Below are 26,036 nucleotides of genomic sequence, written 5' to 3'. Positions count from 1 at the left end.
TATTCCAGTTGTGAGGGATTTTCCCAATGTTTTTCCTGCAGACTTGTCAGGCATGCTACCGGACAGGGATATTGATTTTGGTATTGACCTGGTGCCGGGCAATCAGCCCATTTCTATTCCACCGTATCGTATGGCACCAGCAGAGTTGAAGGAATTAAAAGAACAACTTTAGGAACTCCTATATAAGGGGTTCATTCGGCCTAGTGTGTCACCTTGGGATGCGCCCATTTTATTTGTGACGAAGAATGATGTCACAATGAGCATGTGCATCGACTATAGGCAATTGAACAAAGTAACAATTAAGAACAAGTATCCTTGCCTCGCATCGATGATTTATTTGATCAGTTTCAGGGAGAGAGGGTATTCTCCAAGATTGATCTCCGTTCGGGTTATCACTAGTTGAAGATCAGGGATTCAGATATTCTTAAGACTGCTTTCAGGACCAGATATGGTCATTATGAGTTTCTTGTTATGTCCTTCGGGCTAACTAATGCCCCAGCAGCATTCATGCATTTGATGAACAACGTGTTCCGGCCTTATCTTGATTTGTTCGTTATAGTATTCATTAATGATATTCTGGTATACTCGCGTAGTCAGGAGGAGCACGCGGAGTATTTGAGTGTTGTGTTGCAGAGATTGAGGGAGGAGAAGCTTTATGCAAAATTCTCCAAGTGTGAGTTTTGGCTCAGTTCAGTAACTTTCTTGGGGCACGTGGTGTCCAGCGAAGGTATACATGTTGATCCGAAGAAGATAAAGGCGGTTCAAAGTTGTCCCAGACCGTCCTCAGCCACAAAGATTCGTAGCTTTCTTGGGTTAGCAGGCTATTATCGCCGGTTTGTTCAGGGATTTTCATCCATTGCATCGCCCTTGACCAAGTTGACTCAGAAGGGTGCTCCATTTGTATGGTCAGACGAGTGTGAGGAAAGCTTTCAGAAGCTCAAGACAGCCTTGACCACAGCTCCAGTGTTGGTTTTGCCATCAGCTTCAGGTTCATATACTGTGTATTGTGATGCTTCGAGAGTTGGGATTAGTTGTGTGTTGATGTAGGAGGGTAGAGTTATTGCTTATGCTTCTCGTCAGTTGAAGCCCCATGAGAAGAACTACCCCGTTCATGATTTGGAGTTGGCTGCCATAGTTCATGCATTAAAGATTTGGAGGCATTACTTGTATGGCGTATCTTGTGAGGTGTTCACTGATCATCGCAGTCTTCAGCATTTGTTCAAGCAAAAGGATCTTAATTTGAGGCAGCGGAGATGGTTGGAGTTGCTTAAGGATTATGATATCACTATTCTGTATCATCCGGGAAAGGCCAATGTAGTGGCCGATGCTTTGAGCTGAAAGACAGTGAGTATGGGGAGTTTGGCATATATTCCAGTTGGGGAGAGACCCCCTGCAGTTGATGTTCATGCCTTGGCCAATCGGTTTGTGAGATTGGATATTTCGGGGCCTAGTCGGGTGTTGGCTTGTGTGGTTTCTCGGTCTTCCTTATATGATCTCATCAAAGAGCGCCAGTATGATGATCTGCATTTTCTTGTCCTTAAGGACAGAGTTCAACATGGTGATGCCAGAGATGTGACCATAGATGATGATGGTGTGATGAGGATGCAAGGCTGGATTTGTGTGCCCAATGTGGATGGGCTTAGAGCGTTGATTCTGGAAGAGGCCCATAGCTCGCGGTATTCCATTCATCCGGGTGTCGCGAAGATGTATCAGGATTTGAGGTAGCATTATTGGTGGAGAAGAATGAAGAAAGATATCGTGCGGTTTGTAGCTCGGTGTCTCAACTGTCAGCAGGTGAAATATGAGCATCAGAGACCGGGTGGCTTGCTTCAGCAGATGGTTATTCCTGAGTGGAAGTGGGAGAGAATCACTATGGACTTCGTGGTTGGACTTCCTCAGACTTTGAAGAAGTTCGATGCTATTTGGGTGATTGTGGATCAGCTAACCAAGTCTGCGCACTTCATTCCTGTGTGTACTACCTATCCTTCAGAGCGGTTGGCAGGGATTTATATCCGGGAGATTGTTCGGTTGCATGGTGTTCCGGTCTCCATCATCTAAGATAGAGGTACTCAGTTTACTTTACAGTTTTGGAGAGCCGTGTAGAGAGAGTTGGGTACTCAGGTAGAGTTGAGCACAACGTTTCATCCTCGGACGGACGGAGAGTCCGAGCGCACTATTCAGATATTGGAGGACATGTTGCGTGCTTGTGTTATTGACTTTGGAGGTTCATGGGATAAGTTTCTACCACTTGCAGAGTTTGCTTACAATAACAACTACTAGTCGAGTATTCAGATAGCTCCATATGAGGCTTTGTATGGGAGGCGGTGTAGATCTCCGATTGGTTGGTTCGAGCCCGGCAAGGCTAGACTATTGGGGACAAATTTGGTACAGGATGCCTTAGAGAAGGAGAAGGTGATTCAGGAGAGGCTTCATATAGCGCAGTCGCGTCAGAAGAGTTATGCAGACCGGAAGGTTTGAGATGTGTCCTATATGGTTGGTGAGAAGGTCTTGCTGAAGGTTTCTCCCGTGAAGGGTGTTATGAGGTTTGGGAAGAAGGGCAAGTTGAGTCCTAGGTTCATTGGGCCTTTTGAGGTGCTTCAGAGGATTGGGGAGGTGGCTTATGAGCTTGCCTTGCCACCCAGCTTGTCGAGCGTTCATCCGGTATTCCATGTTTCTATGCTCCGGAAGTATGTTGAGGACCCGTCTCATGTTTTAGACTTTAGGATGGTCCAATTGGATGATGATTTGACCTACGATGTGGAGCCAACGGCTATTTTGGGTCGTCAGGTTCGGAGATTGAGATCAAAGGATATCACTTCGTGAAGGTGCAGTGGAGAGATCGGCCCGTGGAGGAGGCTACTTAGGAGACCGAGCGGGAGATGCGGAGCAGATATCCTCACATGTTTGAGGCCCCAGGTATGTTTCTTGACCCACTCGAGGACGAGCGTTTGTTTAAGTTGGGGAGAATGTGATGACCCGACACGTTGTCATACAAGTTACCGCCCTGTTTCCCCCATTTTATGCTTCTTCATGTTTCGTTGTCGGTATTCGGTGTGTTAGAGTTAAATCGGATTGGTTTTGATAGGAAATGAGACACTTAGTCTCTTTAAGGGAGGCTTGTTTTGGAAAAAGTCAATCGGGTGTTGACTATTGAGTTAGAGGGCTCAGATATGATTTCCGGTGATTCGGTTAGCTTCGGTGGATGATATGTGGCTTAGGAGTGTGATCGGAATTGATTTTGGAGGTCCGGAGTAGAATTAGGCTTGAATTGGCGAAGTTAGTATTTTGGCGATTTCCGGTTGATAGGTAAGATTTTGATCTGAGAGTCGGAATGGAATTCCGAGAGTTGCAGTAGCTTCGTTAGGTAATTTTGGATGTGTGTGCAAAATTTCAGATCATTCGGAGGTGTTTTGGTTGGGTTTTTTATCAAATGCGTATTTCGGAAGTTTTTAAGAAATTTAGGCTTGAATCCGATGTAATTTGATGGTTTTGGCGTTGTTTGAGGTGTTTTGATGATTGGAGCAAGTTTGAATAATGTTTTAAGTTGGATTGGTGCTTTTGGTTGAGGTCCCGGGGCCTCGGGATGATTTCGGATGGTTAACGGGAAGTTTGGAGTTGTAAAATGCAGCAGAAAAATTGCAGAGTATTTTTGTTCTATGCGATCGCAGAGGGTGTCATGCGATCGCATAGAAGGAATTTGAGGGGCTGTTTGGTTGTGCTATGCAATCGCGGTGGAAGGCATGCGATCGCACAGGGTAAAGACCTTATGCTATGCGATCGCAGGGAGGCCTATGCGATCGCATAGGGCTAAATCTGGGGGGCAGAATATTTGTGCTATGCGATCGCATAGAAGGAGCTACAGTGATCTGGGCAGAATGTTAAAACATTTCATCCACGAACCCAACCCATTTTTCCACCATTTTTGAGCAACCTTGAGAGCTTTTGGATGGGAATTGAAGGGGTTTTGACGGGAAGTGATTGGAGGTAAGTCCTATGAACTAAATACATGATTATATTGTGAAATCATCTTCGAAATTCATGAAAATATAGCCAAATTCTAAGAGATTAGGGCTTGAAATTGAAATTCTAAATTTGGGATTTGAGGGCCCATTTGTGGTCCGATTTGAGAGATTTTTGTATATATAGACTCGTGGCGAGATAAGGAACTCGATGTCGTAAAAATTTCTGAGTTTCGAGACGTAGGCTCGGGTTTTTGCCAACTTCATGATTCTTGATATTTTTCGATTGTTTTCGATTGGGTATTGTTCCCTAAACATATTGTGATGTATTCGCTCTAATTTTGGTTAGATTCGACGCGTGTGGAGGCCGATTTGGGGGGCAAAGGCGTCGCGAGCTAGAGAATTAGCCAGTTCGAGGTGAGTAATGGTTGTAAATGATGTCCTGAGGGTTTGAAACCCCGGATTTGCATATCGTAGTGCTATATTGAGGCAAGATACGCGCTGGATGATGAGCGTGGGGTCTTTCACTACTGAGGATTGTGACTTGGTCCATCCCGATTGATGATTTTACCGAATATTTGACTGAAATTCATTTGTTATCATCATGATTTGGGCTGATTGCCATATTTGGGCTTCGTGCCAATTATTTGAACCCTTCGGGGATTTTTATCACTGTTTCCTTACTGCTTGACTTATTATTTGAACTCAGTCCTGTTGATATCTACTGTTTTACAAACTCAGCCACTTCTACTCAGATTTGAAACTTAAATGATATTTCTACATCATATTTTGGGCTGAGAACTATTGCTTTACTAATGCCCAAGGGGCTTGTGATGATTTTTTGGACTGAGTGAGGCCGAGGGCCATATGTGAGGATATGCTGAGTGATATGAGGCCGAGGGCCTGAGATACTTTATATGCCACGAGGTGGCTTGAGTGATGTGAGGCCGAGTGCCGAGTGATGATGCCACGAGGTGGCTTGATATAGCGTTTGGGCCGTAAGGGGCCCCTCCGGAGTCTGCACACCCACAGTGAGCGCGGGTACCCATTATGCTGAGCGATTGATACTATGCCCGAGGGGCTGATATGAGTGATTGTGAGGTAGCCCGAGGGGCTGATACTATTCTGAGAGTGAGACCGAGGGGCTGATATTGTTTTAAGTGTTTGATACTGAACCTGAGGGGCTGATACTGTAGTGAGAGTGAGCCCAATGGGCTGATACTATGCTGAGCGATCAATACCGTGCCCGAGGGGCGGATTTCTACTTGTTATTTACCTATTAATTTACCGGTTTTACTTGTTTTAAAAGGAATATCATTTAATTTCTTCACTGACTTACTGCTTTAAGTGATTTTTACTGCTTGATATGGAATTGCTTTGTGCCTTTACGTGTTTTCATACTTTCAGCCATTATTTATAGTTAGTACTCACTGAGTCGGAGTACTCACATTACTCCCTGCACCATGTGTGCAGATCCAAGCATAGCAGAGTCCGCACCTGAGCGCTGATTCCATCCAGGCTAGGCAGTGATTTGGAGTTACAAGGTAGTTGTTGATGCCGCAACCCCTTGTCTCTCTTATCCTCTATCATTTATGTTTTCTTCAGACTGTTGTATCGGATTCCGTACTTGTAGACCTATAGCAGATTCTGTAGTAGTTCATGACTTGTGACACCCCGGTTTGGGCTGTGTTGGGATGGTTCTTGCGGTTATTATCATTAAATTCCGCAATTTATGAGTATTATATTATATGTTATTAACTGTTTAAAAGAGGTGTTCCGTTTTGGTCTAGCTGGCCTTGTCATCACGAGAGGTGTCATCACGACCAGGTTCGGGGATTGGGTCGTGACAATACCCTTTTTAGACCGAAATAAAGTAGTTTTGCGATTTTTACACGTCTGTGACACCCCGTGCGATGCCCCGTGCGACGCGTACATGGATTGAACAGAGGCAGAATACATTTTAACGGAGAAAAACAATGCAGTGCAGAATTTTTCATTGCCGCGGTGCCTCACGCGGCGCGGCAGTGCAATTTTTTGCGCTGCTTCATTTTTTCATTTATTTTGCTATCCCGACTTGCTTTGTGACCCCCAAACATGATCCCGACTTGATTTATTTAGCTTTTACTCAGACTTCAAAGCCCCAAATTAATCAAATTCATCCCAAATTTAATTCTTAAGCCGGATTAGCTTCCTACAAGGCATAAAGCATGAATTTAGTACAATTCATTATTATTTAAGCTCAAACCTTTGTAAAATAAAATAATTAAAGTGTTGGTACAACGACTAAAACACGAGTTTTTAGCCTATGATCAGCGAGACAGTCACGCCCTTGTGGGGGGGGGGGGTGAGATCTCTCCCTCAGGTGTAGCACTTGGCGTTGCGTTTTCGTTGTCTTCCCTACCGGCTTCATTGAGGGAATTCAGGAGGTCGTTCGTAACACCTACTATTGTCTTTAATCTTGCTTCTCCTTTTCCTGCCATTGTTAGCCTTTGCGAGGCTAAGAAGAGGTGATTATTTCTTTCAAGGATCTAGACAAAACTAAGATCTCAACTATAGAAATTCCCACAGACGGCGCCAAATTGTTTGACTCAAAAGATATCGGAACCTTTTTGAATAAATCAATCAAAGAAAATGAAGGGGTAAATCTTAGCTAAGTATAATAATTTCTAGAACAAAAGATATACAAGGAGAATATAGAGGATAAGATTTCTTTATCTTGTCAAGACGAACCCTCAAACAATAATGGCATCAATCGTTTATGTAAACAAATGTTATAACAAGTGTTGTAAGTTAGGAAAAATGGCCAGAGAGCTTACAAGGTGGTTTTACGCTCTATCTATAAGGGACAAACCCCTTCTAAACCATAAAAGACAAATCATAGGGAATATTCGAAAGAATATTCCTAATGTCCCCTAATGGGCTTACACTGCTGCAAAAGTCGTACAGTCTCTTGTTCGCCCATAGGTCGTCCCATGCAGGATGTCGAGCTACGAGGATCTCGACGTTTGTCGTACTCATCAACGGTCGTGGTTGTTCAAATTTGGACCCATACACACTCTGTCCTAGACAATCAGATGCCGAGTTCCTAATTATTAAGTGCTAAAATATCAACTACTAAGTATTACAAGGAAAATTATGATGCACTCGAAGTAGTGATTGTCCACTATGAGAATAATGCTTATTTAACTTTTTTTAGTCCAATAAATAAAGGGGTTTTGGTATGGTACCTTAATTATAGATATTGGCATCAAATAGCTAATATATATATATATATATCACAATAATAATATATATATCACAACTTTTTTTTCCTTCTTTGTCTATACCAACATGTATATTAAAATTTTATTTCATTCTTTGTATATAAATAATATTATTCTTTGTATATCAATAATATAAAATTATATATATAGTTATTGCTGCCTTTATATCAATGTATGCCACAATAAAAATATTATATTATTTATATATCTTAGTGTATAGCACATCGAACATGTGTATACCAAAATAGATATCATAAGTTTATTTTTCTTCGTTCTTTGTGTACATCAAAAATTAATTTTCTTTGTATACTAAAACATTATTTACTCTCACAATTATATTTATTATTTTTATATTTTAGAACTTGCTTAAACATGCTATATCAACAATTTATTTTCTATAATTAATAATTATATTATTTATATATCACAGTATATAACATAATAATAATGTGTATATTAAAAAAATTATTAAAATTTTATTTTCCTTCTTTGTATAACACATTTCAGATTGAAAACTCAAGTTTAAGACGACTCCACATGTGTATCCCCTATTGTAACTCGTGTATACCTCTATGTACATCAGTGATATCTCATATATATTATGTGTATCTGTGTATATCCATGAAAATTTGTGCTGTATATACGATATACAATGTGATATATACGGGCGTCCATAAAAAAATTGTATTGTATACCGATATACAAAGTGATATACATAGACGTCCTTAAAAACTTGTGTGTGATAAACACTGATGTACACGATATACAACGTGATATACACATATCGCGGTTGGATTTTTAGGTCTATTTTTTGCCGAAACCAGTCTAAATCACTTCTAATCTTGCTCAAATTTTGTATATAGTCTCGTTTAAGTATTTTTCAACCAATTTCAATCACACCCACTCATTCAATCCAACCCAAAAAGGAAGAAAGAAGAAAAATAAAGTTGAAATATATTTTTTCTCTCTTAGTTTTTGCTAATCTTGCTCAAATTTTATATATAGTCTTGTTTAGGTATTTTCAACCAATTTCAATCATACCCGCTCATTCAATCCAACAAAAAAAAGAGAAGAAAAACAAAGTTGAAATATATTTTTTCTCTCTTAGTTTTCGGTTATGATTTTCTCTGATGTAAAATCAACCTTACCTTTTCATCCCACTGATTTTATTTGCATAATTTGCAAGAATTTTGCTAAACTATGAGAGCAAGAAGAAGAAATACAAGGAGAAAAAGGGGGAGGGAAGCCAAAATAGCGTGTATTTTTTTTTGAGAGAGAATATAAAAGAGAGTAGTTTTTTTTTTAGGATTTGGCTATATAATGCCAATTGTTTGGGGCTATCTTTGCCAAGCCTGATATAAAGCTAAAAAATTGCCAATTCCTATTATGGGTTGTTATAGAATGCCAATTTTTCATAAATAAAACTAGTATCTAGATATTGTAGTAAAAATTACACGGGACGCCCTATTTAGGGCGCTCTCATTTAATCTATACCCATGTTTTTTTAAAGTTTTAACTTGTACCCACTTTTTAAACAACTTCAACCCTCTGTTGCTGTTGGTGCTGCTATGAAACTTCAGTTCATGGGGATGATGTTGCCATAAGTATGTTTATCAGATTATTAAAAAATAAATTATGAATAACTTTCTAAAGTAAGTACGTACATGTATGTAAATATAAGTCCATTTCCTTTAATTCACATTCTATTATATATTTTTTGGATTCAGCTTTGTACATTATCAATGCATTTTAACATGTTGTGCTAAATCATTATCTAGTTTTTTAAGTTACTAATTCATGTTGAAGTTCATGCTGAAGTTCAACAAATATAGAACAAAACTTCAGCTAAAATATGCTGAAGTTCAGCAAATAAAGAACAAAATTTCAGCTACTAAAATGTTTAAGTTCAACAATTACAAACAAAAACTTCAGCAAATAGAGAACAAAACTTCAATTATTATGCTTAAGTTCAACAATTACAAACAAAAACTTTAGCAAATAGAGAACAAAACTTCAGTTACTATGCTTAAGTTCAGCAATTACAAACAAAAACTTCAGCAAATAGAGAACAAAACTTTAGCTATTATGCCTAAGTTTAGCAATTACAAACAAAAACTTCAGCAAATAGAGAACAAAACTTCAGCTACTATGCTTAAGTTCAACAATTACAAACAAAATCTTCAGCAAATAGAGAACAAAACTTCAGCTACTATGCTTAAGTTCAACAATTACAAACACAAAAATTCAGCACACTTGGTTCAGCAATTTTTGCTACTTCAGGCACGTCTACTAGAATGCTGAAGTTTTGCGTGATTGTCTTTGCTACTTCAGGCCCGTATGCTGAAGTTACGCGAAAAGTGAGCACGTTTGCAGTTTTTTTGCAAAGCGAGCACAAGTTAAAACGTGACCCAAAAAGCGGGTATAGATGAAAATGTCCCGATATTGTAGCACATTATGTGTAACAACGTAGGGGCCTAGCTGTGAAATAGCACAATTGGGTTGAGATATAACTGGCCTAGGGCCCTCCACTTGCAAAACAATTGGGCTTGGATTGAGAGCCCTGATTGGCCATTTGTGGTTAAAATAGCACGAACTAGTCAGTTTTTGGATTGGTCATTCAAAAATAGCCAGCATTTGCAATGTCATTGAAAAATAGCTACTATTTTGCTGCAACAAGGACCGATCTAGCATAATATACTAAAGATCAGTGCACCTGTGTATGGACTTTCAGCATATATGCTGGAACTACAACACGCGGAAAGTTCCAACATAATATACTGGAGATTGGAGCACCTGTGTATGAACTTCCAGCATATTATACTGGAACTCCAGTATATTATGCTGGAGTTCCAGTATACTTATGCTGGAACTCCATTATAATATGTTGGAGTTCCAGTATACTTATGCTGGAACTCCATTATATATACTAGAGTTTCAGTATACTTATGCTGGAACTTCAGTATATTATGCTGAAGTATTTTTCGGATTTTGAATAGTGTTTTCGTTCAAATTTATCTTTATATGAAAAGTGGCTAAATTTCGATTACTTTTGAAACTGTGGCTATTTTTGAATGACCACTTGTAAATCTGGCTATTTTTGAATTTCTCCCCCATTTGTGGTCATGTTTTTTTGGAAATTAGCCCGATCTAGAATTTCAAATTCACAAGTGAAATTGTATGACGATATTCTAGAGTTTCACTTGCATAATTTTAAGCTAGCGTTTGAACATAATTGAAACTTAAAAAATGAATTTTTGAGATGAGATGAAATAATTTTTGAAAGTTAAAATTGTGTTTGGATATGCATTTTACTTGAAAAAATTAGATGTTTTATGAGTAGAAAACTTCAATAACTATTCTAGAACTCTTTTTGGGATTTGAAGATTTTGTTTTCAAAATCTGCCAAAAAATGGTCTAAATCTATAAACAAGCAGATATTTAAAAATAAAATTTGGAAAAAAGCTCCCAAATTTTATGGCCAAAACGGGAGCTAAATTTCATGACAACAGTTATCTTTCAATAACAAGAGCTGAAAAGAGGCTATTCGTGAATTTTAACCCCCCCCCCCCCCCCCCCCCAAACCCAACCAAATTGCTTGTTTCAGCGTCCATCTTTATGGTTGAGGTAAGTGCGAAATGCTTCACTTTGCTGCTAAGCATCTATAACAATACGGCTTTAACAATCTTCTAACTTCTAAATTATAAACTCCACAAAGTACATAATGTATCATTCTCCAAAACTAATGCTTACAAAGGCTTGGTTTACTATCTTTCAAAAGAATACCATCCTAACTTACTGCTGCAACCTTCTTCACTATGTTATATTCTCATGCTAAAACAATGAATAATATGTTACAACAATAAGGTGGCTCAATAAATTACAACATGAATCAACTAAAATACTCTTACAAAACAAGCTCAAATAAATGACACCACCATGTATGTACAAACCTCAATTTGAATAGCAGGTCAGCAAGAAAAGCATGTCCAAATGTACATGTTGGTCAAGGCTTCTTCAAGAATCCATGCCAAGCTTCATATACAAGGTGACCTCGACTAGTAGCCTTTTCCCAAAATTGTGCTCGTAGGAGAACTTGCCTCCCAATTATAAAGCTCAACATTTCTGAGCCTAAAGAAGAATTCTCATTCCACGAAAACATAAATCAAGCATCAGTTATGGATACAACTTCAACTTTTGCGATCAAGATCTAGAATCGATGGCCACGAGATCAAATCAGCGGAAATAATTTGAATCATTCAACATTATGTAATGTCCATCCTCCATAACCTTTATATCTTCGCCGTCATACCACGATATATTTCCTGCATAAACCAATGTATTCTAAGCACAAACCTGTAGTAAAATTTGAGTAGAAAAATGATATTGAGGCCTCAATTTGGACTTCAAAGTACAGTAGCTTCAGAGAATCACTTTTAAAAGTAAAGTCCAGCCCCAGCTCAAAAAGGTCATCAGTCCCAACACCAATGTAAGGTACCTATGTGTCACACATGGGCAACAATGTAAAAATGCGTGCTCTTTTGGGTCACCAAGTACCCAAAATCAGAAGCGCATTTTGATATGTGCACCTGAATTGAGCAAAGTAGGAACAGCTAATCTCACATATGCAACTTTGTAAAAACACATACTCTCTTCATGATCTAGCCCCATCACGAAAAGAATAATCGTTGTCAAAAGGTAGAGTAAAATCAAATACCAGACTCGATTATTTTATCAGTGTCTACTTACAATCTCCACTGAATCGGAAAACTACAAAAAACAAAATTTAGAAGTATCGAGAAATTTGTATACTAAAATTAGTTAGATTGACTGAAGCAGGAGATAACTACACCTAAGTCAAAATATGCTTTCAAGTGTTGCAGACAGAATGAGCCAATTCCTTACTTTTGGCAGATTTTAGCTTGCATAATATCAAGGATATATACATTGATATGAGAGACCTACAGCATCTAAAGGTGGGTGCATGCTGCAACTTCATTTTACCTGGTGTAGTTGCTGGTTCCTGTTCTCTAGTCACATGGAGTACGACTGTTCCTGAAAGTACTGTGATAAATCCACAGATCTCAGATACTATACTGCTAGCATCTTGTCCAGCCCAATCCTGTAGAGCAATATCACAAAGCAAATGATGGGTTCACATTTTACTCCGTAAACATATTGAAGGACGACCACAATTAAGAATAGCTTAAATTGACAACATACCTTGAACATTATTGCGCTTGCAATGATGGTCAAAGTGGTGAACATTACATAATATATTGGGGAAACAATTGCGGCATTGAATGTATCCAGTGCCTAATCAAATGGTGCATAAATGTCAAAAAATGGTTCAGACACCCAAAAGAGAAGCAATGTAAATTATCCCTAAAAAATCATGCGTATTGCTAAACTGCAAAACCAAGATTAGGCATAATAGCATGCAGTTCTTAGTAACTGCACTTTATAATGGTCAACCAGCATCTCAAGGTTCATTTGATAAGGAAAATCTCAATATGAAGTAGTACCAACTATTGTAGAAAATTTCTTTTACGAGATTACCAACCAAAGCACTCATTGCAGATATTAAAACTAATCACATATCAAGCATGCAAGAGAGAGCTACAAAGGAAACGAGAAACTGAACCGTAGTATCCTTCATCTCAACTTAGGAGTAGAGCAATGCATCATTTAAGGACACCTTCAGTTTCATAGTACCCTACTTATTTGTCTAAGTGACATAAAGATCTAAATTAGAAGAAGCATTTATTGCCAAATCACAAAAGTTGAAAACAAAGTGTTGGTGGAGGAGAGACACATTAAACGAAGATCGCTGACTTACACCGATAAGCTCCTGAAAGAAGAGGGAGACATGAATATTATGCTGGGGGATTTGGAGCACTCTGAGAGTCGTAGAGATTTCGGGTATTGTAGGCATACAAAGGTTATGGAGGTTGAAGGGGCTATGTGTAGGATGAGCAAGGAAAGAGCGACCGGGCAGGACGAGATCCCAGTGGAATTTTGAAAGAGCGCGAGTAAGGCGGGTTTGGAGTGGCTTATTGGGTTGTTCAATGTCATTCTTAGAACAACAAAGATGCCTGAAGAATGGAGGTGCAGTCCTTGTACAAGAACAAGGGCGATATTTAAAATTGCAACAACTATAGGGGTATTAAGCTGCTGAACAATACTACGAAAGCTTAGGAGAGGATGGTAGAGATGAGGGTGAGGAGGTGTGTGTCTATTTCCGAAAATCAGTCTGGATTCATGCCGGGGTGATCGACTACAGAAGCTAATCATCTTGTTAGGAGGTTAGTGGAGCAGAATAGGGAGAGGAAAAAGGATCTTCATATAGTGCTCATTGACCTAGAAAAAGCATACAACAAGGTTTCAAAGGAGGTTCTATGAAAATGTTTGGAGGCTAGAGGGGTACCTATGGCATACACTAGGGCGACTAAGGACATGTACGACGAAGCTAAGACCCGGGTGAGGACAATGAGAGAAGATTCGGAACACTTCCTCGTCGTGATGGGGTTGCACCAAGGATCAGCTCTTAGCCCGTTTCTATTTGCTTTGGTAATGGATGAATTGATATGACACATTCAAAGGGATGTGAGATGATGCATGTTATTTGCAGATGATATCCTACTAATTGATGAGACACGAGGCGGAGTTAACATTAGGCTGGAGGTAGACTCTGGAGTCTAAAGGTTTCAGGTTAAGTAGGACTTAAACAAAATACTTGGAGTGTAGGTTCAGTAACGTGACTCATGAGTCTAACGTGGAGGTGAGGTTTGATACACAAGTCATCCCCAAAAGAGGAAGTTTCAAGTATCTAGGGTCAACAATTCAAGGTCATGAGGAGATTGACGATGATGTCACACATCGTATTGGGGCGGATGGAGGAAATAGAGGCTCGTATCCTATTTTTTGTGCGATAAGAATATGCCACCGAGACTTAAAGGTAAGCTCTATAAAGTGGTTGTTAGACCGACTATGTTGTATGGAGCAATGTGTTAGGCAGTCAAGAATTCTCATGTCCCGAAAATAAAAGTAACGGAAATGAAGATGACGAGATGGATGTGTGGGCACCCAAGAGAGATATGATTAAAAATGAGGATATTCGGGGTAAGGTGGGAGCGGCTTTTGTGGCAGACAAGATGCAGGAAGGAGTTTGAGATGGCTCGGACATGTGAAGAGGAGATGTACAGATGCCCCAGTTATGAGGTATGAGAGGTTGTTCGTGGGGGGTCTAATAAGAGGTAGAGGCAGGCTAAAAAAGTATTGTGGAGAATTGATTCGATAGGATATGACATATCTTCAACTTACCGAGGACATGACCCTTGAGGCCTTGATAGGAGGGGTTGGAGGTCAAAAATTTGAGTTGTAAATTAGTAGGTAGTCGATGTCTTTCCTTTCCATAATAGTAGTATTATCATTATTATTGCATTCTTTTATTCTTACATTTATAGTACTATTTGTTGTTTCTTTTGCTTCAGCTATCTCACTATTATGTGCTGTTGTTACTGCTTCTCTTCTTCTCCATGTTTTTTTCGAGTCGAAGGTCTATCGGAAACAGTCTCTCTACCTTCACAAGGTAGGGGTAGGATCTGCATACACATTACCTTCCCCAGGCCCCACTTGTGGGATTACACTGGGTTTGTTTTTGTTGTACAAAAGTAGAAAACAGAAACATAACTTAAAGACCTCAGGAAAGCATTGTAGCATAGTTGCTATCAAGTATTGATTCTCTGTTTTATCGTCATTTAACATGAAACACCTTGCGCAAGAATTGATATCATTACATGGAGATCATAAATCCAATAACTGATCTAATATTTAAATTCAGAGGAATTGAAACCAGAGATACACATGATGCATGAGATGAGCTGACCCTGGATGCATTGCTAGGTCATCATCAATATAGACGCTTCTGAATTTTAACACCTTAAATGACAAGCATGTTATTGAAGAAATGGGACTTCGCGCTAGTCAAGGTAATGCAAACGAATGATCATATGGATTTCTGAAAGTCTCAGTCAAGCTGGGAAAGTACCATATACACATTACCTTGTTTAGATAATTCAACTGTGTGATGACACAGATGACTGCAACAGCTAGAAAAAACCAAGTCTGCGGATAGGCAATCTGACTAATTCCTTCCAAAGTAAGTTTTATTGCAATTCCAATAGCCTTTATGCTTACAACCTGCAGATATAATCTTTTTAAAAAAAGCTACAGAAACATCCTGACAGGCTAGCAAAATGTTCACATGTGCAAAACCGCATCTTGTCCAACAACAAGAATGTAGTGTACACATTCCACCAAAGAATAAAAGAAGATGACGGAAGTAGACTAGAATAAAAAATAATTACCGTAAGTGCACCCATTAAGGAACATATTCCCAAATAGACCAGTACGTTCGTCTGCCCACAACGAGGCTCAAAATGCAACATCAAAGCTACTACTACGGATACTGTTGCGGCTACATAAATCAAAAATGCTGATGACAAAAGAAGCAAGGAGAAATTAGTAATAAGCTCTGCAAGAGGGAGAAATATCTTATAACCTATAGCTAGATAAACAGGAATAATACCAAAAGTCCAGACCTGGTTGAATTGCCAAAATCCAGATTTCCTGCACAGAAGTTGGCATATGCTCCTGAGGTGCATGTACAACAATTACCACAGATCCTACAATGCACAATATGCATCCCACCACACCTAACAGTTGTAATCGTTCCCTCAACAAAAAGTGCGCCAAGATAGCACTATTCAGATTCACCAAGGTTAGTTACGCAAACATCAGCAGGAGTTCCTTATCAGAATTTTAAAACAGCTAAAAAGGCTTCAAAATCATACCTGATAATTATACTCAATGCACCAAGAGGGGTCACAAGAACCGCCGGAGCATAAATATAAGCCACAAAATTGGAAACCTCCCAAACAATCACTGCATACCCAAATCCAAATGACATTAAGACCAGAACAATGTAACACATTCCTGGAAAGAGGTTAACTTATGGAGACATCTCATGATCCACTTACTTGTGATCATGCCTGACCACCAAAGGGGTTCAAGCAAATAAGTATAACCTCCAACTCCTGCAGTGAAGATTACAACAACTGTTTAGCCAGGTGAATTGAAGTTGACAGCGTATTTAATGAGGAAAAGGGGTGCTAAAAACGATGTTTGTTGCTGTGCTATCAATTAAGTACTAACCAGATAATTGGCACACTAGACTACAGTCTAAAAATAAAAATCTATATTAACTTTCAAGCAAAATATGATCAGCTAGAAGTACTGGCATAGATTACTCCATGTGAAACTCACAAGTATTTCAGGGATAAAAGCTTCAGTTCCCACTAGAATGTCCAACCAACGATGGTTCTTCTCATATTATGTATGGGTTGGCAAGATCATGAATAAGAATAGAAACTATTGGTATATAAACATTGGGTTGCAGTGTTTCAGCCGGCTAGACAACTATTATTTGTCAATCTTCTACTCATGGTTTAATTAAAGAAAATGACAACAGGAAGAAGAAGAAACCTAAATGTGAAGAACCCAATTCAGCAATTCCCAACTAGTAAGTGCTACCAGAAGAAGACTGGACCTAATGGGGCTAGAAAGGTTGTCAACATTGAGATGCATTAGTTGCCTTTAGATCTCATATTAGTCATTTTAGCATTTCCCTATCCACATTCAAATAATGGGTTTAGACCTCTAGATTTTCTCGTCTTTATTCATGTGACCATCTCCTACTTCATTTATGTATTCCAACACAGGCCTGAACTGAAGGATATTGTTTCCACCACCTAAATGATTAAAAATCCTGGTAAGCTTAGCTCTTGAGTAACTGCATGCCCTTAGCATATAGTCTACCAGATGGTGACTATAGATCCTATTAATTAACAACAAATTACACACCCTAAAATACCTGATGAATCAAATAAGAACCAACATAAATACAACAAATTGAACAGAACAATTTTACCCTATGTTGAGATACAATGTATAAGCATGCCCAGGTATTAGATATATAAACTTGCAATATTTACCAAATACAAAATAATTAATGCAGTATATTCTTTCACTAGTACAATTTCTCCTATGTGAGTTTCGCAGAATGGTCAGCTTAAAATAATTTGACTACAATGAATCTTTTGACTATTTGAACAGGCCTCATAAAGCTGGAATGGATACCGAAGATTCATACAGTTGAAACCCAACTAATTTGGTATTGAAGGCGCTGTTGATTATATTTTCACTAATATCACGGATAGCACTATCATCAACACAATTTCACCTTTAATTACTAAAATTTTTGCATCCACACAAGTAATTCAACTTCAGGCAAGCGAATAGATTGTGCCTTTTCAATTAGTAAATTGTCTAATAAACCGAAGTAAAACTATAAGAGAGAGAGAGAGCATTTCAGACCTGCACGAGTTCCAGCAGCAGCAGCACGTTTGAGACCTTTCTTCTTCAATATAAAACTTGTTCCAATGAACAAGCTTGATACCATAGCTAGAACTAACCCTCTACTATTCTCCGAAAACCCCATCCTCTCTCTCCGTCACTTCTTCTTACTTCTCGAATATTTATATACACAAACAAATACTCAATCTGGAAGAATAATTGCTTCACTGGAGGCTTCCAACTCTTCTATACACGCTCAAAAACGCATTAAATACAGAATCTGAAAAGAATAATTGTTCCTTCTAAAAAATTACAAAAACTGAGCTACTGTTCGTTGGGAATTGGGAGAGGGAGATATGAAACAATTGAAGAACAAATAAAATAGTTTCAGAAAATTCTTGTTTCCTCCCTCTCCTAAAAACCCATAAAGTTAGTTTGTTTGTTGGAAGCTTCGGTAATATGGTATTTCTTCCTCTGCTTCTTCAACGTTTTACTGTGACGTGGGGACTATTTAGTAAACGGGAAACACGGTAGCAATTTTAACGCCGTTAAATCGAAGCTTTGAGGTTCTTTTGGAAATGCTTCGTTAACGAGTCTAACGACCAGGAAGGCCACGTCACCTGATAACCAAACAGCGTGTGAGCTGGCCCAACTGACCTTAATCAGCTGCATATTCACTTTCTTCTCTATATTATTATTGCTCCTTTTACTATTTTATTTTATTTTATCTGTTTAGATGGTGGTGTTCCAATCACCGTACCTACACATTGATTATTTTATTGAATATCTAATCTCCTGTCATCACAGGTATTAGTAAGAAACATATAAACCTTTTTTTTTGCCTACGTTAAAATTTGAAATTATGCTATTTCATTATTGTCTTGTTCAAAATAATTTTCAATACATGTTTTAAATTATTGGAGTAAAAAAAAAATCTAAGCGAGTAGCGTTAGTAGTAAAACACTCATGTCATCGACTAGTAGTCGAGAGGTTTAAGCTTCCAAAAAGGGGTTAAATGAGAAACCATGGTTGTTTCTCAAAAGAATTACTATAAAGACGATAACAAAAGTATCTAATTATCAAACAGTATCAAAAAAATCACTAAGATTCACCCGCAACTTTACGGTTCAAACTTCACTTCATCACGATTTGTGATTGTGTCTCGATCGGTCCGCTTTAACAATGATAATTAATGAGTAGTTGTTTAGTACTCGCATGTGAATCTAGTATTTTTATAATATGAATGTACCACTAAAGGATGGAGGAAAAAGAAATCAGTAGAAATTGGTCTTTACTTCTCTAGATAAATAACTCAGCATTCATTCAAATGCACCATTTAACCTCTTTGGAGCATTAGTACTAGACTTTCACGTCTAGCTAGAGGGGTTGCTCTGATGGTAAGCAACCTCCACTTCCAACCAAGAGGTTGTGAGTTCGAGTCTCCCCAAGAGCAAGGTGGGAAGTTCTTGGAGGGAAGGATGTCGGGGGTCTATTTGGAAACAGCCTCTCTACCCCAGGGTAGGGGTAAGGTCTGCGTACACACTACCCTCCCCAGACCCCACTAAGTGGGATTATACTGGGTTGTTGTTGTTGTTGTTGTAGTATGAGCTTGCCAAAGTAATTGAAAATTAGCCATTATTTAATGCAGAAAAAAATCTAGAAAAAAAATTTCTCAGCCGAAAACACAAAAAAACCAAGCATAATGTGCTGAATTTGTAGAACCCCTGCATATCATGTTGCTGGAATTTCATATGTAAAAAGTCTGAGCTCCAGTATTTTATGTTATGATTTTTTTGGATTTTAACTAAGGGTATTTTTGTCCAAATTTTATTTTTGCATAAAAAATTTGGCCATATTTAACCTAATTTGAAAACTATGACTAATTTTTAATTAGCAATTGTAAATCACCCTAATTCTAAATTTCTTTCGTAATATAAGGAAAAATTTGTCGGCCAAGTCGTAAAGATGTCCTCTGCAAGGACGGACGCATGTTAAGTGAAGCGCTATCACACAACACTGCTTCATCGAAAATATTTACTAAATATATATTAATACAGTGAAAAATAGATAAACGGGAAAAAATATCACCACTTAAAGCAAACTATCTTCTGGCGTGTTGGTTATGTGTCTGATTTTTTCTATAAGAGGTTAGAGGTTTTAATCGCAACTAACGCGTAATTTTTTATTTTTATTTTTTGCAAATATTTGAGTGATTAAGTAGAATTGAACTTAGGATCTTTTCTAACTTAAGACTCAAAAAAACTAATGGACTAAAGTTATTTACTGTTTAAAAATATGATAAATTATAGTTATTTTATCCTTTTCCTTTATAAATTTCGACACCGCTTACAAAAGTTTATGTGTTCGTTGCTATCCTTTCAAGCTAAATTTTAGCCCAACCTCAACTCATCACCCTCTTTCCTTTGCCCGGCAGGAGGTCATCTTATCGTCCGATCTTCATATATAAGCTTCATATTAACTCCAACAATTTTACACTAACACGTATATATCTCAACACTTAAGAGCTTTCAAAACTTAATACTTATGAGCGACTTCTAATCTAACGAATCAGTATATTTAATACTTATCAGCGACTTTTAATTTAATGAACTTATACATAAATATAAAATTGGGAATGAGAAAGGTGATGTGGCATCTTTCTGTTTGAATAAAAAGTGTTAAACTTTTTTATAAACTATTTAAACATGAAGATTTGAGGTAAATCCTAACCAAAGATAACTCATCATAGATCTGAGACAGAGGACAAGAACAAGCGAGCATAGCTGAACATAAAATTTAACTATAGCCATAACTGAATCCCGTAATACAAGAGGATGGGAAATTTCATAATATTGAACGACAATGAAGAATACATAGATAAAAATGGTCATCGATCTTTAACACGGTTGACCCCCATACATTTGGCATGATGAGACTAACGTAGTATATTGAGGATCTGAGCTCCCTTGATTCTCTCTCTTTAGCGAGGAGAAAGAGAAGAAGATCCTTCTTCTTCGAAAATATGTCTCTGTGTGAATCTGTTTCAGCCCCCTTTCTTCTTCTTCTCACTTAGTTTAAATACTAGGCATCCTCGTTTACCCAAAGGTCATTATCCATAGTACCTAAGCCAGTTGATTGTATCACTTATTGACCTTCTGAGAAGCTGTAATATCCAATTCATCGTTCAAATACTCTGAGTACACGATCTCAGTCTTGGTCGAGGTGTGTGTCATTATAGCGTTGTATGGATACGACTTCGGTCCAAGTGACCTTTTGCCATTCCTCTTCATGCGGGTTCTTGTCTGGTCAGATTTCGACCCATACAGTTCACATCTCCGCCTATTGGGGTCGTCTTTTGGCGAGCTCGATGGGCGAACTCTGTCGATTCGAAAGTTGTTAGGAATATGATCACTTTATGAGAGAGACGAGTATCTCGTGGCGAGGTAGCGACATGACGTTTTGAGAGTTGGATCAGACCGTTACGTCAGTTCAGAATGTCATTAAAATTCATCATGCGTCATTATGGCGCACGTTTCCTATGCAATGTATCGTTTTTCGTGCCCTTTCCGTTTTCAAAATGGTGGCGTTTGGTTTTCCCGCTTGGGGTATTTATATCCCTATAAATAGGGGAAAATCTTACTTTTGAATGTTATACTTCCCAATCGCTCAAGAGACTTTTGCGGCTTTTTTTCCTCTCCTTCAGTTTCTCACATTTCCTTTTCTGTAAAAAATTCCTGTGGCCGCTAACTTTTTCCCTTATTAGTCCTGATTTTTTGCAATCAAAGAAGAGATGGCTAGTGAATCCTCCAAGCTGTTGGTGCTCCGGTGCCGGAAAACGATATACCCCTACTCGAAGAGGGACTGGGCTTGGCGGAGGACGAGAGTTTTCCGACGGTAGATGAGGTGGTTCCCTGCCCATAGAAGGTAAGGATTGACTTCAATAGCCCTGCTGGGGATGAGCTGGAACCTGTTCTTTCTATGATGGATTTTGCGGCTCTCATGGCGTTCAAAGCCAAATGGGGAATCCCTGATCACATTGAACTAGTTTCGGCGGGCCGGGACATAGTGCACATACACCGCCCGGGCTATTGTGCGTTCTATGCATATCCATTAATCATTGGATACACGCTTCCCCTTCCCTCTTTCGCGATGGATTTTTGCCGCTTCTACGAGGTGTGTTCGGCTCAACTCTCTCTGTACGTGTACATGCTCTTTCTTATGCTTATCAAGCACGCTAAGCTGGACAACCGGGGAATTTCTCTACAACACATGCTTCACCTCTTCACCCCTCATTCTCATAGGGGCACGATGATTCACATGTGTCACCGAGGAACCAAGAGTTTGGGGGTGAAGATGGATGACAAGACCAACCGCCGCTTCTGGGAAAACTACCTTTATATTCGTACGGAGCACGTGGTGTCTAACCCTGTTGGGTTCCCTGAGGCGTAGAATTTTGCCCATAGGTTTCCCTTTCCTTTTTTTCTATATTATATTTTTTTGAACATAGTTGTTAGTTGTTTCCCTTTAGTGACCGTCGAGTGTTTTCTGTTTCCGCAGCCGAGAGGGTACCTCCTCCACAAGTTGCCAATATTCGCGATTGGGTGAGCTCAATTCTTCCCCACACGATGGGGATCCATGAACGGGTGCCTTTCCACCAGAGGTTCGGGCGCAAGCCTTCCGCTGGTAAGTCGACTTATTTCTCCCTAAGTCACTTTGTTCTTTGCTCCGCCTTTTTCTTTATCTTATATCTTTGTTTGGTCGAATCTCATTGGCAAGTAGAAGGGCTAGGGCTCCTGTCCTTGCTTCCGTAAACCGGCTTCCTCTACCGGGCCCGTACCAAGGGTGACTGTGAATGAGGGCAGTTAAAGTTCGGTTGCTCGGTGGGCCGCGTGCCCGCCGAACCTGTTCGTTTGGAGGTCGCTCCTCGGTCAGACAATCTGATTCTCACAGCCCGTTCAATGGATGAACCTTCTCGTGGCAGTGGCGAAGATGCCCCGTCAAAGAGGCGGAGGTTGTCAAAGGGGGCATCTGTGACGACCCAAAGGGTCATCACCGTAGTTCTTCCTTGTTTCGCGCTTCTGAGGCCTTGAAAACCTCGCTTTTAGTTGCCTTGATTTGCGTGCGCAGTTCGGGCACGTAGCCGGAAAAGTTTTTATGTTAGAATATGTGAATTATGTGAAAAGTTTGATGAATTCTGATATTAATATGCATAATATTGACTTCGGTCAACATTTTGGGTAAATGGACCCCGACCTGTGATTCGACGGTCCCAGAGGATCCGTAGAAAAATATGGGACTTGGGCGTGTGCCCGAAATTAAATTTCGAGGTTCCAAGCCCGAGAAATGAATTTTTGTGTGAAATTATTTTCTGAAATTAATTAAAGAAAATGAAGAAGGAAATTGATCAGAAAACTGTGGTATCAGGTTCGTATTTTGGTTCCGACGCCTGTACGAGTCTTAAATATGTTTTAAGCACTATCTGTAAAGTTTGGCTAAAAACAGACGTCATATGACGTGTTTCGGACTTAAAATGGGGAATTTGAGTTTTATGAAAGTTGAAAGAAAATCATATATTTTGAGGCTTGATTCTATGTATATGATGTTATTTTGGTGAATTGATCGCACAAATGAGACCGTAAGATGTTTTTAAGATCATATGTATGTTTGGTTTGGAGCCCCGAGGGCTCGGGTGAGTTTTGAGTGGGGCCCGGGAGGTCTTAGACTTAAAAAAATGCAGGTTCAGGTGTTGCAGGCCCAACGCGGCCGCGACCATTTCTGCGCGGTCCCCGCTGGTAGCCACGCGACCGCGGTGCTTTTCTGTGCGGTCCGCGTGGTGGGGGTTCAGAGGGTCGATAGCCAGGTCGACCAGCGCGGCCGCGCACCAAATTAGTGCGGTCCGCGCTGGGTGGGTTTCAGAGAGCCCACTTCTTCCCTCCCTCGGCGCGGCCGCGGTACATTTCCGCGCGGTCCGCGCTGGCAGCCACGCGGCCGCGGTGCATTTCTGCGCGGTCCGCACCAGCCCCCAGCAAAATCTATAAATTCGGGATTTTCAGACATTTTTCCACTTTTCAAAAACCCAAAACCTAAGAGGCGATTTTCCAAATGACTTTTCTTCTCCAAAACGATTGGTAAGTGATTTCTAACTTAATTTCTTTATTCCTTGACATCTTTTAACATGATTTCAACTTCAAAACAAAGATTTTCATGGGGGAAATTGGGTGTTTTGGGTAGAACCTAGGTTTTCTACAAATTGAGGAGTTGGACCTCAATTTGGGGTCTGATTTCAAAACAAAGCATATATTTGGATTCGTGGGAGAATGGGTAACCGGGTTTTGGTCCGAACCTCGAGTTTCGACCATGTGGGTCCAGGGTTGTTTTTGACCTTTTTGGGAAAAACCTTGTAAAAATTATTTCCATGCATTGGGATTGATCCATTTAGTAATTATTAATGTGATTGAGTAACTTATGACTAGATTCGAGCGGATTGGTGGTGGAATCAAGAGGTAAAGCTATACTAGAAGCGTGAGTTGAGTTTGGAGCATTCGAGGTAAGTGTTTGTTCTAACTTTGGCTCGAGGGAATAGGATTAAGATGATATTTGCTACTTGCCAATGTGGAGTACGGTGTATAGGCATGGTGACGGTTATCTATGCACCGGAGTCTAGAATGACCGTGAGTTTTGATTGCTTTTAATTCGAATAATGTGACACAAGCTCTTTGTTTATTTGATGAGTTTAATATAATGTGAACGGTTGAGGTAAAATTGTGATTGGTGTACTTTTGGAGCGTTAGCTCGAACATGAATGTGTTAGTTGAGGAAAAAGGGATTTAAAAAGAGAATATATTGTGATTACTCCCTTGCCGGGATGTGTAGACCGATATATATACTCTCCATTGTCGGGATATTTTTGGGTTGTTAGTTGTACCCTTGCCGGGTTAGAGTGATATGTTGTTGATTTCCCCTAATGGGACTCTCCTTACAAAATCATATGTTTCGAATTATATTATGGGATCGTGTGGCACGTCGTCCACTTTTATATGATATTATGGGATCGTGTGGCACGCCGTCCACTTATATATATGATATTATGGGATCGTGTGGCACACCGTCCACTTTTATATGATATTATGGGATCGTATGGCACGCCGTCAACTTTTATATGATATTATGGGATCGTGTGGCACACCGTCCACTTATATATGATATTATGGGATCGTGTGGCACGCCGTCCACTTATATAAGATATTATGGGATCGTATGGCACGCCATCCACTATATATATATATATATATCATGGGAACCGGAGTTTCTTCTGTTTATTTCCGATATTTCATTTTTATCTGTTACTCCCCGATAGCATGTCCCCTCCTAGCTTTACTTTGTATTATCTTGTTATTGTTTTCTTGCACTTGTATATATATCTGTACAGGTTAATTGTGGTAGGTCCTGTCTAGCCTCGTCACTACTTCGCCGGGGTTAGGCCAGGCACTCACCGGCACATGGGGTCGGTTGTGCTGATGCTACACTCTGTGCATTTTTGTGCACAGATCAGGGAGCAGCTTACGGACCACATCAGTAGGACTTCTGGGAGCTATCTTCAGTCCAGGGACTCTCGAGGTAGCCTAGCTGGCGTTCGCAGGCCGAAGACCCTTTCCATGTTTTTCGTTTGTTCATCTTGTATCAGACAAACATGATGTATTTCCTTTCAGACATTGTTTGTAGTATTTTGTAGTAGTCTGTGAGCTAGTGACACCAAACCTTGGTTAGTGAGGTGTACTAAACTTCCGCACTTTTGGTTTTCAGTTGCTTTAGATTTAAAGTCTTCCACTTAAATTTTGTCTCGTTTATTATATTGTTTGAAAGAAAGCAGGAAAGGTGTTTTAAATATTTGGCTTGCCTAGCTCCGATAGTAGGCGCCATCACGACACCCGATGGTGGGAAATCCGGGTCGTGACAGCATCTTTGGTTGAAACATCCTCGAGGGACGACCCTACTTTTGCGGTATTTGAAGATGATGGTGATACCGGCCTAGGTACGGAGGCGATGCCCATTTCGATCGTAGAGGGAACTGTCATGGTAAGGGACAGAGTTCGGGGGCTGTCGTGATTGTTCCGAGTGGTCCATCAACGTCTCGGCAGGCTTGTACCCCCTCTTCAGCTAATGAAAGGTTAAAGGGCATAGTGATGGATGATTATGAGTCTGATTCTGATATTGATCCTAAGGACATGAGGATGTTCGAGGAGGGTTTTACCAGAGTTTATGTGAGGCGGAGGGCCCTTCCCGTGTGCTCGAAATTTTGTCAGACTTTAACTTGTTGGAGGACACGGTGGACTTGGTGCCCTAATTTGACCTTTAGTGTTCCGCCATCGAAAGCGAGTCTCTTCGGGAGATTAGTGATTCC

At 39.6% G+C, this 26,036-nt stretch overlaps 1 protein-coding gene across 1 annotated transcript; it reads right to left on the bottom strand.

Annotated features, from left to right (window-relative positions):
- Positions 1-10,896: 10,896 nt before the first annotated feature.
- On the bottom strand, positions 10,897-18,119 carry LOC104230540 (probable magnesium transporter NIPA6). The gene is made up of 9 exons (XM_009783373.2): positions 17,657-18,119; positions 16,261-16,317; positions 16,075-16,165; positions 15,823-15,983; positions 15,589-15,716; positions 15,284-15,421; positions 12,443-12,535; positions 12,224-12,341; positions 10,897-11,544 (listed from the first exon to the last, which is right to left on the bottom strand). The coding sequence occupies exons 1-9, from the start codon at positions 17,778-17,780 to the stop codon at positions 11,456-11,458; spliced, it is 999 nt and encodes a 332-aa protein (XP_009781675.1). The 5' UTR covers positions 17,781-18,119; the 3' UTR covers positions 10,897-11,455.
- Positions 18,120-26,036: the final 7,917 nt, after the last annotated feature.

The sequence above is a fragment of the Nicotiana sylvestris genome, chromosome 1 (genome assembly GCF_000393655.2).
Source record: "Nicotiana sylvestris chromosome 1, ASM39365v2, whole genome shotgun sequence".
In the NCBI taxonomy this organism is placed as follows: domain Eukaryota; kingdom Viridiplantae; phylum Streptophyta; class Magnoliopsida; order Solanales; family Solanaceae; genus Nicotiana; species Nicotiana sylvestris.
Note: the sequence above shows the minus strand (reverse complement) of the source record. Positions and strands in the feature narration are given on the sequence as shown.

Coding starts and splice junctions, on each gene's coding strand:
- LOC104230540 (XM_009783373.2), bottom strand. CDS start 17,780: ATGGGGTTTTCGGAGAATAGTAGAGGGTTAGTTCTAGCTATGGTATCA. Junction 15,984..16,074: donor GCATTGAGTATAATTATCAG/GTATGATTTTGA, acceptor GAATCTGAATAG/TGCTATCTTGGCGCACTTTT. Junction 12,536..15,283: donor AGTTGAATTATCTAAACAAG/GTAATGTGTATA, acceptor CCATTTGATTAG/GCACTGGATACATTCAATGC.